Source organism: Pipistrellus kuhlii, unplaced genomic scaffold, assembly GCF_014108245.1.
Source record: "Pipistrellus kuhlii isolate mPipKuh1 unplaced genomic scaffold, mPipKuh1.p scaffold_m20_p_8, whole genome shotgun sequence".
Lineage (NCBI taxonomy): Eukaryota > Metazoa > Chordata > Mammalia > Chiroptera > Vespertilionidae > Pipistrellus > Pipistrellus kuhlii.
The window spans coordinates 2453387-2470176 of NW_023425584.1; the positions used below are offsets into that span (position 1 = coordinate 2453387).

General features: G+C 58.9%; 3 protein-coding genes across 7 annotated transcripts in view; 2 read left to right on the plus strand and 1 right to left on the minus strand.

The window, feature by feature from the left end:
- Positions 1-811: 811 nt before the first annotated feature.
- On the minus strand, positions 812-11741 carry TMEM130 (transmembrane protein 130). 5 transcript variants are annotated; one of them, XM_045576862.1, is made up of 8 exons: positions 11563-11741; positions 8467-8774; positions 6001-6160; positions 5137-5303; positions 4831-4915; positions 3610-3812; positions 2641-2759; positions 812-2125 (listed from the first exon to the last, which is right to left on the minus strand). In XM_045576862.1, the coding sequence occupies exons 1-8, from the start codon at positions 11655-11657 to the stop codon at positions 1976-1978; spliced, it is 1287 nt and encodes a 428-aa protein (XP_045432818.1). In that variant the 5' UTR covers positions 11658-11741; the 3' UTR covers positions 812-1975. The 5 variants fall into 5 exon arrangements, with proteins under 5 accessions (XP_045432818.1, XP_036280564.1, XP_045432815.1 ...); XM_036424671.2 differs by having other exon boundaries at positions 8467-8772; positions 11573-11740; XM_045576859.1 differs by having other exon boundaries at positions 812-2230; positions 8467-8772; positions 11573-11740.
- Positions 11742-12796: 1055 nt separating this feature from the next.
- NOP16 (NOP16 nucleolar protein) lies at positions 12797-16601 on the plus strand. Its single transcript, XM_036424668.2, has 5 exons — positions 12797-13003; positions 13091-13199; positions 14114-14183; positions 15582-15688; positions 16145-16601. The coding sequence occupies exons 1-5, from the start codon at positions 12897-12899 to the stop codon at positions 16286-16288; spliced, it is 537 nt and encodes a 178-aa protein (XP_036280561.1). The 5' UTR covers positions 12797-12896; the 3' UTR covers positions 16289-16601.
- KIAA1191 (KIAA1191 ortholog) overlaps positions 15061-16790 on the plus strand; it is a 28987-nt gene continuing 27257 nt past the window's right edge. Inside the window, exon 1 of the mRNA XM_036424662.2 lies at positions 15061-15066. The gene's annotated coding sequence lies outside the window, so the exon portion shown is untranslated. The remainder of the gene's footprint in view (positions 15067-16790) is intronic.

Genomic DNA, 16790 nt, shown 5'->3' on the forward strand with positions numbered 1-16790 from the left:
AGTGAGGGCAGTAGGCAAAGGCCTTTGCTCTTGGAGTTTTTCTTTTACAGGAGGAGACAGATGAGATAAGTAAGTTAGTAAAAGTAATAGGATGTTAGAAGGTGACCCGCGCTTTTAAGGGCGGGGGTTGTAAGATATCGGAGGCAGGAGGGCTGGGTCAGCCTCGCCGAGGCGGGGGCACGGGAACAGAAGTGAAGAAGGTGCCGAAACCCATTTGGCTCAGTGGATAGAGCATCTGCCTGCGGACTAAAAGGTCCCGGGTTCGATTCCAGTCAAGGGCAGGTACCTTGGTTGCGGGCATATCCCCAGTAAGGGGTGTGCAAGAGGCAGCTGATCAATGATTCCCTCTCATTGATGTTTCTAGCTTTCTATCCCTCTCTCTTCCTCTCTGTTAAAATTCAATAAATATATATTTTTTTAAAAAGTGAAGAAGGTGAGGGAGACGCCTGTAGGGAAGAGCATCTGGCACGGGAATCGCCAGAGCTCAGCCTGGGGAAGCCAGAGTCACAGGGATGCGCTGGAAGGGGGTGGGGGAGGTGTGTGTGTTAAGGTCATCAAGGTCAAAGGCTCAGCTGCACACTGGTCACCAGAGGGCGCCTTGACAGCCCTCCTCCTTGGAGAGACCCTCATCAGACCATCGTCAGGATGCGGCCCGAGCAGCAGTTTGAGTATCACTGACCCGGTCCTGAGGCCCCAGACAGCAGCTCCATCCAGACCACGTCACCAGAGAACACGCCAGGACAGCCTGCCTGGGCCAAGAACCACTCAGACGCCGCGCGTGGAAAAGAAAGCGCCTCGGCCTCCCAGCAGGTGCGTGGTTATAGTCAGAGCACACGAGCTTTATTCAGTAACAATGGTGGTGTTTCAGAGGACCAGCTGCACGGGTGTGTTTTCTGTGCAAAGTCTGAGAGCCAACAATCACAGCCACAGAGTGCGGCCCCCACGCCCTGCCCTCCCCCCACCAGACAGGCCCACGTGGCTCCCGGCACCCCTGCACGGTGGGCTGGGGCCTCGTGCTTCTCCTCTGTACCATAACCTGCTCCCTCCCTCTTCTCTGCCTGCCCCAGCCACTGGTTCGCAGGGGAGAGGCCTGGGCTTGTGTCCAGTCCTGCCTCTTCCTTCTCAAGGCTCCTCTGGGGGCATCTGGGCGGCCACACCACCTTCCCCTCCCTCCCACGTCCACGCCCACTCCATTTCTCTTTTGCTTCAAGGCCTTCTCCTCGGTGGATGGGAACAGGGCCTCCGTGAAAGAAGGTGCTTTTATGAAGCACTTCCTTCTCACCAAGTATTAGCCCCGCCCCTTCCCAGCCCCCAGGAAGCAAGCAGGGAGCAGGAGTCCTTAGAATGGGGCCTGGTAGCTGCAGACACAGTTCACAAAGGGACGGACCAGGCCCAGGAGCTATTGGGGCCAAGTGGGGGTCAGATTTCATCTTCGTTCTAATTCAGGGTACATCCCAGCAACCGGTTGAACAATACAAAGATCGTCTGAGATATCTGTGTGGCACGTATGTGTGTGTGTGTGTGTGTGTGTGTGTGTGTGTGTGCTTGTCTCTATGCATGATCTTTTGGGATGTATCCCTAATCGTTTGTGACCTTCCTCCTAGGTCTCTGACCCAGACAGGGGTACCTGGGGGAGGAAAGCTCGAACCACACGTGGCCAGCAGACATGCCAACATGGGAGGATCGGGTAGGGTCAGCCAAGCATACCCGGAGAGAGAAGGTACCCAGTCTCTTCAAAGGTGAGGGGTGGAGAGGACTTGAGAGGTGCTTACAGCAGTGGCTGGGTTGGACAGATGGACAGATGGGTGGGGAGTGTGACTGAGGGGGCTTGTGGCAGCAGCTGGACTGTGCAGATGGACGGATGGCCAGGGCAGAGGGCTCCGCACACATGAACCCCTCCTGCTGGGTGGCAGGCACCACCTGCAGAAAGCGTGGGGTTGGCAGTTAGTTAAAGCGGAGGCTGGACGGGGAGTGCTCACACTGTGAACGTTTTGACAGACTTATTGAGGGGTGGCAGCAGCTCGTGGTTCTCTCGGGCGACCTCCAGGTACTCAGACGGGGTCTCCTGCAGGAAGGGCACGCAGCACACCGGGCAGCACTTGGCCTCAGTAAGGGGCTCCGGGTTCTTGTCAGACACGGGGGGGTCCGGGTTCTTGGGCTCCGGGTCCTTGTCAGACACGGGGGCCTCCGGGTTCTTGTCAGACATGGGGGGAAAGTCAAAGTCAGACACCTATGATGAACAAAACCCACCCACCCACCAGGAGCCTCATTAGGTGGCCTTACGAGCTCAGCTGCCTAGTGGCAGCATCTACAAAAACCTTTCTGGCACCGCCCAGCTCGCCACTGTGCCCTGGGCTTTTCTGCTTCCTGGGGTTCCCTCTTTCAGTGCCCCTCTCCCTTACTAGCCCCTGGGCACAGCTGCCAAGCAAGAGGTAAGTCAGATGGGAAGAAGCCAAATTAAGAATTTTGCCTGGTCTATGCATGTCTCTTGGGTACATCTCCCCCAGCCCCAGGGTCTTGCCCTGGATCCAGACCCTTGCAAGCCCTCTGGCCTTGCCCCCATGTCTCTCCATACAACCTCTCCATCCTCCTCCTCTCAGGACCTAGATGTCCAACCTCCCCACCCTCCTTAGCACCCACCTCCACCACGTCCTTCTGTTGACCAGTATTCTTCAGGATCATGAAGATGATAAATCCCATCATCATGGAGGTCAGTATGGCATAGAGATAAGGGAAAGCAAAGCTAGCCGGCTGGAAGACTGGGAATGAGAAAGGGTGAGGTCACAAACCCAAGTATTTGGTATTGAATGCTAACTCTCAAAAGGCCACAGAAGAGAGAATATTAACCCCACCAGAGCCTTGTTCTTGTGTATATGCATCCCAACTAGGAAACTTCAAAAGGAAAATCCAGAATTTCACAAAAACCAAGTTGCACGTGGCAACAGTATCATGACAGAGGTCACGTGCTGGGGAGATGGGGAGAAATAGGAGCTGGGGATCATGGTGGCTCATTTCGTGTGGGCGTGTTCATGTTGGGGACATGTGTGGCACTGGCAGCGTGGAAGGGACGTTGGTGACAATGGCGGTGGCAGCTAGAGAGCGGAGACGCTGGGGTGCCACGGCCGTGGTGGCATTGGTCCAAGTGGCGTGGGCCCGGCAGGAGGGGTGTTAATGGCAGTGCAGATGGGAGCAGCAGGTACAGAGCTGGGAGGTGTCGGCAGTGCATGTGGTGACGGTGCCGGCCAGCTGGGCCGGTGGTGCTGAGCTGGCTGTTGTTGCTGCTAGCGGTGGGGTCAAGGGTGGCATTGCCCCACAACGGTGGGCGGAGTGCAGAGGTCAGCAGCCAAGGCCCAGCCCTCCAAGGACTCTCCTAGGGAAGACCAGGCGCCCCCCCCGCACCCCCCTGGGACAGGCCAGAGGGAAGCACCACCTAGAATGGATGGTGCTAGAGCTGGCTGGTGGTGGTGCTGGTGCAGGTTGGTGGGGCGGGGGGGGGGGGGTGTTACGGGCAGGCGGCCAATGGTATTGGGTGATCGTTAGGTTCTCGGTGATTCTAGGGTTGGAGGGGTTGGCTGTTGATGGCAGGAGCAGGAAGGAGGTGTCACTTACAGGGGGACCACACCTGGACCCTGTGGTACACATAGGTAATGCTGACAGGGTTCTGGCCCCGGATGTTGATGCAGTAGTCCCCGGGGTCCATGAGGATGACAGTCATGTTGTAGACTGTGCCGGTCACGGACTCCCTGCGACAGTCCTCCTCCATCAGCGGGAAGCACTCCAACTGGACCCTCCAGCACACGTTCAGCGGGGGGCTGCGGGGAGTGCGGGCCGCGGCTCAGAGAAGGCTGGGCGAGGAGTGTGTGGGCACAGACCACGCCCAGGAAGGCCAGGCGGCCACGAATGCCATGTCCTTTCCAGACAGGACCCCTTCCGGACTGGGGACCCCGAGGGATGCCAGGCCGCGAGGAGGCAAACAGCCCGCCCGCCCGGGCCGCTGGGGGAGGCCGAGGGAATGCCCAGTGAGGCGTGTGGTGTGCTGGGAGAGCCTCCCGGAGGAGGTGGCCTCTGAGGAGGATCCGGAAGGGGAGGTCGGCTTGTGGTGGGTTGAGATTGGGCTCCGAGCGGGGAGGCGCAGGTCTAAGGAACGCCTGGGGAGGAGTCCCATCTCGCACAATCCCAGGCTCCCGTAACGCACACATTTGAGAACCAGACTGCCAAGGCCCTGGCTTTCCAGCCCATTCTCCAGGTGCTTGCCCTGCCCCGCAGCCTCCTGAGGCCTCAGCAGCCACCCCCATTGTGTGTCCTCCTCCGCCACTCCGCTCATCCTCCCTCCAGCCTGTCCCATGGGGGCGGGAACTGGTCTTCCCCTTGGAGGGCTGAGCCCAGGCTGCTGCCCTCCGGCAGCTCTGCCCACCCCGCTGGGGCAAGCACTCCCGGCCTCTCCCTGTCTTGTCGCTCACTACACTCAGCCGAATGCCCTCTTGCCAAGAGCTGAGCCCCGTCCTCCCCAGGACGGCTCGCTTCCGGGGGCTGGAAAGCGGGCCCGAGACACATACAGAGGGCCTTTCGTGAAGGGGACCCTCGCTCATCGGCCTTTGCCCTGATGCCCACCCTGCAGACAGCCGGAAAGGCCAGTGCCCTCTCCCCTGCACCCTGAGAATGGAGCGGTGCCCACGGCTCTCCCGGGGCACAGCCAAGGGGCCGGTTAGCACCAGCCTTCCAAGAGCCCCCAGACTTGCCCCCCCTCGGGATCTGGAGCAGGCTCAGGACGTCTGTGGGGGGAGAGCGGCGGGGCCACAGGTCACAGAGTGCACTCTGGGGCTCACTCACCTCCCCATGAATTTCAAGGTCATTGTCACCTCCTGGAAGGCTTCAATTTGACTGGGCCCCACGACCTGGATGTCCCGAAGGTGTTCTGAAAGGCAGAGGGCCCGTGAGACCTGGTGCCCAAGGTCAGAGGTCTCGGGGCTCCCAGGCGCAGCTGCGTGAGCGCCCTCTTGCCAAAGCCAGGGTTTCGGTGTTTCTGCCCGGTGCCTTGTGCCGGGGGCCAGAGGCCGAGGCGGCCAAGGGGGGGAACGAGAAGCACGGAACCTGCACCCCGCCCCCCACCCTCCACCCCCACCCCCCGGGACCCACCCTGCAGCTTCATCGAGTCCGAGAAGTGCCCCGTCTTCTGCACGAGGCCCTTCCCGGCCGCCGGCGCCGCCTGCTCCCATGTGGCCACCACTTTGAGCTTCACGGTGAAGGTGCCCATGATCGAGCGTTTATAATAGACGGTGGGGTCTTCCGTCACCATCTGGGTGCTGTGAGGTGACGGGGGGGGGGGGGGGGGAGACAGGGGACAGAAGTGACTCTAAGAAGTCACGTGACAGGCCTCATCGGCAGGCCTGTCGCCTCGGCAACCGCCTTCCAAACCTCAGCGTCCCTCGCGGACAGATGTGGGCCAGGCTCGCCCAGGACATCAGCCCTCAGAGCCCACAGGCTTCCCAGGTTCATTGAAGGCTCAGGAGCCCTCCCCACCCCACCCCCCTCCTCGCCCCAGGGGATCACAGGCTCAGCACGTGGACTCGGGGCCAGGGGCTCGGGGGAACTCCAGTGGGCGAGGGGTGTCCACTGAGCACCCCCCTTTGCATGAACTCGGGGCGCCTGTGGGCTGCCTGGGCTCCCTCCCCACCTGCCCCTGCAGCCTGGCTTGCTTGCGGAGGAGGAGGAGGGGGAAAGGAGGCCGGCACAGGCCCCTCCGAAGCCACATGGAGAGAAACCCTGCCGACCTTGGCCTTCCTCACAGGGCTGTTCGGGGCACCAGTGACCCCCTCTACGAGGTCCCCGGAGACTCCCCACAGGTCCCCACGCACCCCAAAGCTTGCCACCGAGCAGGGCTCAAGGGAAGAGTGCGATGCAAGAGAGCGAGTGGGTGGAGGCGGGACGGGACAGGCCCCCTGCGGGGACCGCGGGCCAGCGGGGGGCCAGGGCCGGGGCGCCCAGGGGACACGGACATACCGGTCTCCGAAGTCCCAGTTGTAGAGAAAGGAGGCGTTCCGGAAGAAGTCGCTCGGGTCATGGAGGAGGAAGGATGCTTTAAAGACCATCTTGAAGCGGTAGCTGCTGGGCCAGGGCAGGGACTCATTCTGGGCGATGACGAGTTTCCCCACGATGGACTCTGGGAGAGAGGGCCACCGAGGGAGGGTGGGTCCATGGAGGGGTCGGGAGGATGGAGCCAGGAGTGACCCCAGGGGCCGCTAGGCAGAGCGGCCACCCCCTCCCAACACACACACACACACACCTGACCTTCCGGCTGTCAGAGCTGGGGTGCGAGAGGGGACCTGCCGGTCACTGCGCACAAAGGCGCACGTCCCCCCAGTCATGGCGCCCGCTGTGTGGACAGCGTGGAGACCCACAGCCAGGGGGACGGGCAGAGCATCCGCCCACACCCCTTTCTACAGGGCCCTGGCCTTTCTGGCACAAAAGATGCCCAGAATGAGAAGGAAGTGGCTTCTGGGAAGTTCTTCACAGTATCAGATGGGCCTTAAAGAATGAAACCGGTTTGGCTCCGTGGATAGAGTGTCGGTCTGCGGACTGAAAGGTCCCAGGTTCGATTCCGATCAAGGGCATGTACTTTGGTTGCAGGCACATCTCCAGTAGGGAGTGTGCAGGAGGTAGCTGATTGATGTTTCTAGCTCTCTATCCCTCTCTCTTCCTCTCTGTAAAAAAATCAATATTTTTTTTTTAAAGAAAAAAAGAATGAGCCGTTCTACGGAGCACCTCACCATGGTCTGGGGGACCTCTGTGCTGTGTCCTCTAAAAACAATGGAAGAGCTGATTTTTTTTTTTTTCCTCCAGCATAAAGCCAAAGAGTAAGGTGAGCTCAATGGTGCTCATTTGGAAAATGCTGAAAAGGAGAATGAAAATTCTTATCACTCACACACATTTTGAGTGCGCAAGTGTATATCTATATTAAACACAGCAGATCAAACTGGTTATAAAATTTTGTTTTGCTTTTTTAAAAACATATTTCTATTGATTTCAGGAGGAGAGGAGAGGGACAGAGGGATAGAAATATCAGTGATGAGAAAGAATCATTGATCAGCTGCCTCCTGCACTCCCCCTACTGGGGATCGAACCCACAACCCCAGCATGTGCCCTGACCAAAAACTGAACCATGACCTCCTGGTTCAGAGATCGATGTTCAACCCTTGAGCCACACCAGTTGTTTTGCTCTTTAAAATTTTACAAGGCCCTTGATGGTTTGGCTCAGTGGATAGAGTGTCGGCCTGGGGACTGAGGGGTCCCAGGTTTGATTCCAGTCAAAGGCACATCGGCCCCCAGTGGGGGCATGCAGGAGGCAGCCGACCCATGATTCTCTCTCATCATTGATGTCTCTCTCTCTCTCTCTCTCTCTCTCTCTCTCTCTCTCTCTCTCTCCTTCTTCTTCCTCTCTGAAATCAATAAAAATATGTTTATAAATAAATAAATAAATAAATAAATAAATAAATAAATAAAATTTTACAAGCATGAGTGTCCTCCCAGGACATTACAAACTCCAAACTCAATCAATGTAAAGGTCATTATTGTTCATTACACAAAATATGTCAGTATATTGCTCTGACTGGTTTGGCTCAGTGCATAGAGCGTCAGACTGTGGACCAAAGGGTCCCAGGTTCAATGCCGGTCAGGAGGCGGCTGATCGATGTTTCTCTCTCATCCATGTTTCTGTCTATCCCTCTCCCTTCCTCTCTGTGAAAAATCAATAAAAACATATGTTAAGAAAATATGTCAGTATACTGAACCATCCCCCTCATGGCTGAATTCTTGGCTTGTCTCTCTCTCCCATTATGAACACCACTGCCATGAACACCCCTGTGCATACAGCATCGCCCACACGGGGGCTGTTTCCTGAAGGCAGGTTATTGAAGAGATTGTGAATTCCAGGAGCAGGGCCCTTCTGGGGGAGGGAGGGCGGGGGAGGAGAGAGAATGGAAATGAGCGGGCCGGATGTAGAATAGCGTTTACATGCTGACCCGCTGCTGTCCATGGGGCTTCGTTCACTCCGGCCCCAGGAGTAGCAGGCGCTCTGAGTGCCGGTTTCAGCACGGCCCTGCCAGCGGCGGGCATTACCCTCTTCTGATCCTTCGTTTCTGTTTTGTTTTTTAACATATTTTTATGGATTTCAAAGACAGAGGGAGAGAGAGAAACCTCAATGATAAGAGAGAATCATGGACTGGCTGCCTTCCACTCTGGGGATTGAGCCCAAAACCGGGGCCTGTACCCTGACTGGGATGGAACTGTGACCTCCTGGTTCACAGGTCGACACGCAACCCCGGAGCCATGAGGGCCGGGCGGGGCCTTTGTGAACTGGCCGCAGAGGAGTCAGGGGTCTAGTCTGCGTGTCTGTCGTTACAGCCAGGCTGGACGCCCCGCCCCGCTGCACCCGCGTCTGCAGGCAGCTGAGCCGACAGGAGGCCCCACCTGTGAAGGAGAGGACGACCAGGCTCCGCGCCACCGGCTTGCACGCGTGGCAGTCGGCGGCGGTGACCCACACGGAGACGGGGAAGTCCCCGGGCACGGAGCCCACGGCGCGGATGGAGGACCGGAAAGCCTCGTCCGTCTTCCCCGTGAGCAGCAGCGGGCTGTGCACCCAGTGGAAGCGGAAGGCGCGCGAGCCGGCGGGCAGGACCAGGCTGCCGTTGTCCTTGGCCTCCAGGCTGGCCGTGACCTTCACCTCCGCCCCCGTGGTGACGGGGCCGTCCGAGACGAGGCGCAGCTCGTACAGGCCTAGGAGCCCAGAAACACAAACTGCGTTTGGGGAAGCAAGCGGGGGAGGAGGGGACGTGGCAGGAACAGCACGGCCACCCTCTGGGCTGGCTTCTGTTACTCTACTTGACCGGGGGAGAAACTGAGGCCCAGGCAGCTCACCTGACTCGCCCGAGAGTCCTACGGCTAGTTCATTGTCAAGCTGGGACTCAAACCGGGGCCTGGCGGACTCCAAATCACATGCTCTTCCCAGTGTCCCAGACTTACCTTCCAGAGCGTGTGCATGGCACGGGCCTGGCCCGCCTGGCCTTGCATCTCAGCCATGAGAGGGGACTGCCGGCCGCCGGAGGAGGAACCCTGGCAGCCGCTGCTGAGGAGTGCCCACCGCTGCCCGCTCTCTTGGGCTGGTGCACGGCAAACAGAATGCCCCCCCCCCATGTCCCCGAGAGGGGTTTCCAGATGCTGTGGCAGAAGCTGCCCCCAGAAGGTAAGGGACGTGTTTTCCATGGAGGGACCCTGAGCACCCTGGGATCACCCCACTCCCTGTGGTCAGGGAGCAGAACCGGCTGAGATCTCTCCCTCCCGCTGGCTGGCCTGCGCAGACAAGGGGTGCTCGGGTAAGAGACCATCCCCTCCTTCACCCTCTGGCTCCTGCCCACCCCCAGGCAAGGAGCATGGGGGGGAGCAGGGCTGGCGGGCGGCAGGGACGTGGGGCTGGCTGCCTGTGAATGGCCATCCAGCATCTGCAGGGACAGCGTGCGTCACTGCGTATGTCAGCACCCAGACGCAGATCCGTTGCCAGGGCAATGGAATCGGGAGGGCGGGCTCAGCTGGGAGGAGGGACGGGAGGGAGGGGCTGTGCCTACAGCAGACATTGTGGCGGACCCTGGAACCGCTCCTGGGAGACCCCTACCTGTGCAGACACAAATGCCTCCAAGGGCACTTTTTCTTACGCATTTTGTTGCTGCTGTTAACCCTCACCAGAGAACATTTTTCTTTTCTTTTCTTTTCCTTTCCTTTCCTTTTCTTTTCTTTTCTTTCTTTTTTTTTTTTTTTTAGAGAGAGAGTGTGGAAGAGAAGGGGAGAGTCAGAGAGAGAGAAACACCCTGTGAGAGACACACATCTATGGGTTGCCTCCTGCACACACTCACGCCCTGGCCAGCGCCAGGGATGGAATCTGCCATGGAGATACGTCCTTGACCCTTCAGTCTGAGGCCCGACATGGAGCATTTCTTAAAGCAGGTGTTTCACGGCTCCCGTGATGCCGTCCCTCTGCCTGAGGGCTCTGGGAAGGCTCCAGGACACCCAGGCGGGAAGGAACCACGAAGGCTTGCCTGGAGGAACCAAGCTCAGGTCCTGGTACCCCACCCATCGAATTCTATCTTTGCCAGTTTGAGAGCCCCAGGGAGAGCCCTGAAGGCTTGGCTTAGCGGGCACCAGAGGGTCCTGAGAGACCCAGAGCTGGCAGGGCCACGGGAGAAGGCCACGCAGTAACTGCCACAAAGCAACACCCACCCACCAGCAAGCCCTAGGAGCATACACCTTTCTCTGGCAAAAGTGTGTGGAGCCCTGAACATTCTAGAATATGGCTACATCAGCCTTTCGCAGTGCACTCTGGGCACCTGTGACGCCTGGGTAACTCTTTGACGGTCCAGGGCACAGACTTCTGACTCCTCCCCTGGTGCAGGAACCCCAGGCCGGTGGACCGGCATCCGAGCCTCTATGTGTCCCCGCGGGTTTCCCCCACCCCATTCCAGCTGTTTGGACCATATGTGGGTGCAGTAGGCCAGTCTGGGAACCACACAGGACTTGCAAATAATTCCCCCCCCCCTTTTTTTTTGTCATTTAGGCCACATTGATCTGACAGGTAAACCCGTGGACAGGAGGACATTGCTTTCTGCACCTCCAGGGGGGGCAGGTGATCCTGGCCACGTACAGAATTCTCTTATTCCATCGCTGAGGTCCAAGTTCTGGTTTTACCTGTGGCTTGTGTTGCACGGAATTGCCTTCCTCTCTCTCCCATTCTTTAAAATTGTGTGTGTGTGTGGGGGGGGGGGTGTGTGAATGAAATTGTTAGGTAATATTTAACATCCCCTCCCATAACCGTCCAAATCCCAACTGTTCCCCCGCAGCTCTCCAGCCTGGACAATCCTTTTTTTCTGCAAAAATGAATACGAAAATGTGGTGCAGACTTTCCAGAAAGGGGGGCGGGAGGTGAGGGGGTGGCGGGGGCCAGGGGAGGGGGGAAGGGAGGGGAGTAGATGGTAGGGGAGGGACCAGGGGCATGGGGTGGGCCCTGCGGAACGTACCCGGGGTCCATTTTGGAAATATTTGGAAATATAGAGAGGAAGGGGGAGGCTGGGCTTTGAAATCGCATCCCTCCCCGCAATCCAACACAGATAGGGCGCAGGGCTCTCCGGATGAGGAGACGTTTTACAGCAGAGACTGCTGCTCCGCGGGCAGCCTGGCTGGTCCCCCGGGGGCTGTAACGTGATGGCTGACCCCGCACATACCAGCCCCCCTTCCCGCACCGCCCCCACCCCCATCGGCTGCCAGGTCCCCAGCATCGGGTGGGATTCGCGGTTACCGTGCACCGTTCTGAGGGCAGCACAGGGCCCAGATGCGTGACAGCAAAAAGCGGGGGGCGAGGGGGTCCCCTCCAGTGGGGAGACGTCTTTGGGGAGGGGGAGAGGAGAGGGTTTCCGGCACCCAGCCGGTGGGGTCCCTCCGCAGCACGGGCGTGGGGGGTGCGGCAGCCCAGGCTCCCGCACGGCCCCGGGCGCGGGGCTCGGGGAGCCGGTGGCGGCCCCGGGCGCCTTACCTGCGGCCACCGCCGCGGGGGCCAGGTGCAGGGCGCAGGCGATCCAGAGGACGCGGCTGGCGCGCAGCCGGAGGGCCGGGGCCATGGCGGCTCCGGGAGCGGCAGGAGCTGGAGAGGACGCGGCTGGACTCCGCGCCGGCGGCCTCTCCGCGGGGCGCGGGGCGCGGGGAGGTGCGGGAGGTGCGGGCGCGTCCTCGCCGGGGACCCAGAGCCGCTGCGCGCCGCCGCCGCCGCCGCCGGCCACACCGACCCCCGCGCACGTCAGCGGCTCAGGGCCCCCTCCCGCGCCCCCCTCCCCTCCCGCTCCCTCGGCTCCCCGCGATCTCCCTCCGCTCCGCAGCCCGCGCCCCCTCCCCTCCCGGCTGCGCCTGCGGCTCTGACTCAGCGCCGAGACGCGCGCACCGCGGCCGAGCCGGAGCGGCCCCGTGGTCCCCGGAGCCTTCTCCGCCGGTGACGCACACGCTAACAGGTGCGGCTCTTCATTCGAGAAAGGTGGAGAGCCCACCGTGTGCCAGGCGCTGGGCAACGGGCCTGGAGCACCCCCCCAGAGAGGGGGCTTGCGCACAGGGTCCCTGCCCAGGGAATGACGTCGATCCTCAGTTTACCCTCTGCGCCTGCCTGCAATGGTGCTTGTGCGCAAACCTGGGCCCGGTGACGTCGCTGTCACGGAGGGCCTTGCAGGAATCAGACAGCGGTGAGGAAGAGAGACCAGACTGCCCCTTGGCATTCCTGAGCCTAAGCAGGCGCTCCACCTGCCATAACCATGCAGAGCGTGTCTTTCCTCCTAGACTCAGAGGGTGGCCAGGCCGCGCTGGCCTTAAAGACTGGACACCAGCAGGGTCCAGCTCCCCTTTACTCTGTACCTGGGCAAGGGATGGGGCCCAGAGGGAGGGGGTCATACGAGGTCAAGCACCGCCTGCCAGGAGGGAGGAGCCAGCTTTGTGGCACCGAGGAAAGAACGGTGCAGACTGGAGAATTAGCTGCAAAGGTGCTAGTGGGCGCTGCGCAGGTTCCAAGGATGCCTCGGGAGTCACGTGGCCAGGAGACGCGGTGTCCCAGGCAACAGCGCGAAGAGAAAACTGGACCTTAAGCCCCGCCTCCTGGTCATGAAAGGGGCGGGGGGAGGAATTTGCTGAGCATTGTACGCAGGCGCAATTTCTCGTTGCATTCTGGGAGTTGTAGTAAGAGCGCCGTACTGCTCCGGGAAGGACTACATTTCCCAGAAACCCTGCGCGCAGACTCCGGAAGGAGCCCCCGCACCGCTGCACGAGGTTCTGGGAGCGAGAGGCGCCGAGTCTGAACCGCCTGAGCGGTGGTCGGCGCGATGCCCAAGGCCAAGGGGAAGACCCGGAGGCAGAAGTTCGGTTACAGTGTTAACCGGAAGCGTTTGAACCGGACCGCTCGGCGGAAGGCCGCCCCGCGGATCGAGTGGTGAGGGGCCGGGGGTTCGGGAGGCCGCGGGCCCGGCGGGCGCGGCCGGCGCGGTGACAGTTTCACGCTCTCCCTCTCTCCCCGCAGCTCCCACATCCGACATGCCTGGGACCACGCCAAGTCCGTGCGGCAGAACCTGGCCGAGATGGGGCTGGCTATGGACCCCAACAAGGCGGTGCCCCTGCGCAAGAGAAAGGTACTGCCCGGCGCCCCGCCGCAGCGAGCCGGGTTCCGAACGCCCGCCCGGCGCCTCCCCCGCGTCCTTCCCGGTTTGCCACCCCCGCAGCCGACTCGGCCGCCTTCCCCGATGGCCGAGGCTCCTTTCCCTGCCTCTCCCTCCCTCCCCAGCTCCCCAGCACACACCGGGCCTGGGTTGGAGCTTCGCCACTTACTGTTTATCTTCTGAAATTAACTTGTGTCCTTTGGCATCTCCATAGTATGCTCCAGAATTTATCTTTTTCTGCCCCTACTTTCCTTACAACCTCCCCCGAGACATCCAAAACTATCCTTGGTCTGAGGCATCTCCTAGGACCCATTTCTTCCAAGTAAGGATTTTCTGGGCCAGCCCTTTAAAAAAATAGCACTCCCCCCCAACCCCCACTCACTAACGTCTGCCCTGCTTTAATTTATAGCACTTGGTGGAGTATTATATATTTATCTCTTTCCCCTAACAAAATGCAATAAGTAGTTAACCTAGTAAGTGGGTTTACTGATTGAATTGGTCCCGACGCCTTTGGCAGGTTTCTTTGTACCCCTTCATGCCAGAGGAAACTGGTGCTGAAGCCAAGCACGGTCGGTGGCTCCTCGCCAGAGAGATCTGACATCTCCGTCACTGTGACATTCCACTGGACCGTCATCCCACAAAGCGAGGCAGACAGGGTCCCTGTGCCCATTTCACAGGCGCAGAAAGATGAATTGCTTGCTTGGGTCTCGGGAGGATCATGAAACCTCCAGGGCATTGGTTCTCGTTTTCGTCTATTCCTGCCTAACCTTGTGCAGCGGTTCTTACGGGCCATGCCGTGGCATTGGGGTGGGCAGGAGCCTCTGGAAGTTTCTCTCATCCAGGATCCTTCCTTCATCTACTGGTCTCCCTGGCTCTGTTCTCTGCAGGTCAAGGCCATGGAGGTGGACGTAGGCGAGAGACGTCAGGAGCTCATCCGGAAGCCCTATGTGCTGAGCGGTGGGTGCTGGCCTCATTCCTCTGGGTTACCATCCAGCCTGGTCAGGTCTGGAGAAGGCAGGAGGAGAAAGCAGGGTCAGAGGGAAGAAGGGAGCTGGCCCAGGGCTCACACAGTTAGGGCTGTGTCTCCCGCTGGGGCGTGTGGTCTGCTGGCTAAACTCAGGTGTGTGAAGTGAGGGCGGAAATGTTCAGGGAGGATGAGCCAGGTGCCTGAGAGGTCAGAAGAGAATCCCATTAGGTCTCAGGCACATAGTGCAGCTTCTCCTGAATTTAAGGATGAACAGATTTTTAGAGATTTCACCATCTTATTTAATCTTCCCAATGACCAATCAATTTCATGTTCATAAAGGTCACAGAAACTGAATATTTAAAACACAGTAAATTCTGCAGGGAAGACAGAATCCTCTGGAATGCTCTACCCACCCTTCCTATTACTTGTCTGAGGTTTTTTTTGGGATTTTTTGTTAATCCTCACCTGAGGATATTTTTTCATTTAAGATGGGCAGGGGGAGAGGGAGAAGAGAGAGGGAAACATCAATGTGAGAGAGACATACTGACTGATTGCTTCCTGCATGCACACCGACTGGGGCCAGGAGCGAACCCGCAACCCTGAGACATGCTCTTGACCAGGAATCGAACCTTCAACCACTGAGCCACACTGGCCAGGGCTCACCTGTCTGAGGTTTTTAATAGCTTTGAATGTAGGATTTGAATGGCCAGACATTTGATACAGAATTGCTTGAGGTACTATCCAGTATATCTCACTGATTCTCGTAAGTACTGCATTGGATTGCATATGTAAAATTGTGTGATTATAGTAAAATTTTTTACTATAAGCAGTTTTAGCACTTAAATCTGGGTAAGACTTGACCACCTCATTTCAGTGAGCTATTTATATTTTCCTCCCTTTAGAGATGAGAAATAGGGAGTGTTTGCCTAGCTATGTTACAAGCAAAGCCATTATTGGCTCCACAGCTTGGCGTTTTCCTCCAGTGGACAGAGTGCCTGGGCCCAGCCTGGACCCTAGTTCTCATTTGTCGGGACCTGCTATAGCTCGTTAAGAAAAGGGGCTGTTGTGCCGCTGGCAGGGAGCCCTGGCCCACGGACCTCCACCTGTCCCAGGACCTGGCACTCAGTGAAGCTGTAAGTTTGCTGCCTGCCTTTTGCCCACCTGAGGCCCGGAGCGATGACTTGTCTTTCAGGGAGTTGCCCCTGATAAGTGATTGTGTCACAGGCAGAGCCTGGGCCCCAAGGGGCTGAAGAGGGAGGTTCCAGGCCAAATATGGGGAGGGAGGCCAAGCCCGTCATGGGGCTGGCGGAGCAGCTCTTGGGGCTTGGGATTGGGCGGAGGGGTGGCAGGGAGCAGCACCTCATTCCGTCTCCTGGCTTCTCCCCCAGACCTGGAGGCAGAAGCCAGCCTCCCGGAGAAGAAGGGAAACACGCTGTCCCGGGACCTCATAGACTACGTCCGCTACATGGTGGAGAGCCACGGGGAGGACTACAAGGTGAGCGCGCAGACTGTTTGTGATCTGTGCCTGCTTGGGGCCTTTTCCTGCGTGGAAACAGGGAAGAGACTGGCGGTGGGCCCTCCTGGCAGTGCTAATAGCTGAGGCAGCCTGGCGGGCTGGCCCACACAGGTTGGCGTGCTTGCATGGTACTTACAAAGAACTTGAACTACTTGCTGTTTTAGTTTTGGGAGGTTTTTACTACTTGCTGTTAAAAATGGAAAGATCGGTCTACACTGACCTCCCCCCCTCCCAAATGCCTCGTGGGGTCGGCTGTGGGTGGAGCATGAGCTGCTCAGCTAGCCCTGTGGCTTCTGCCTCCGTTTCCCCACGTACACCGTGGCTTTTGAGGTGAAGAAGCTGAGCCTCCGGGCCAGGAAGTGGCGGCCCCCCTCCGTGGAGCTAGGATTGAGCCTTTGCCTGTCCCTCCCTCAAGCGGCCCTTCTCCCTTCGTAGGCTATGGCCCGGGACGAGAAGAATTACTACCAAGACACCCCGAAGCAGATCCGGAATAAGATCAACGTCTATAAGCGCTTTTACCCAGCCGAGTGGGAAGCCTTCGTTCATTCTTTGCCGAAGAATGCCATGGAGGTGGAGTGACTGGTTTGTGCCTGCCCCAGGCTGGCGCCTCCTCCTGGACCCGAGAAGCTGGAACTGGGGCCTAAGGCAAGGAGGGGTGTGTGGCTAGAGACCGGCCAAACCCTGTTCTCGGGGCCAGGCCTGCCTGGTGTGGGCGGCATGAGGGGGTGACCGCTCCATAGTGGGGTCCCAGTCAGGTATGGGTGGGCACTGGCGTTTTGTCCGTCTGCGGGCCGTGAATAACAGGAAAATTCCTGTTCCTGTGGCTTCTACAAGCACCTAAATGTCTCTTCTTGCTGCTCATTTTTACGTAGATTATCTCACATGAAACCATGAGGTGTGTGGTTTTATCTTCATCTTACATGTAAGGAAGCGGGCTTGATGGGCATCAGGGGTGGGGGATTGAAGGCGTCTTCCCAACGGCTCGGCCTGGGCTTCCGCTTGCTCCTCCCCCTTGGCTCTGAGGCGGCGCCCTGACCCCCTTCAGGCCACAGACCCAGCAGTGACTGGCCACGGGCACAGC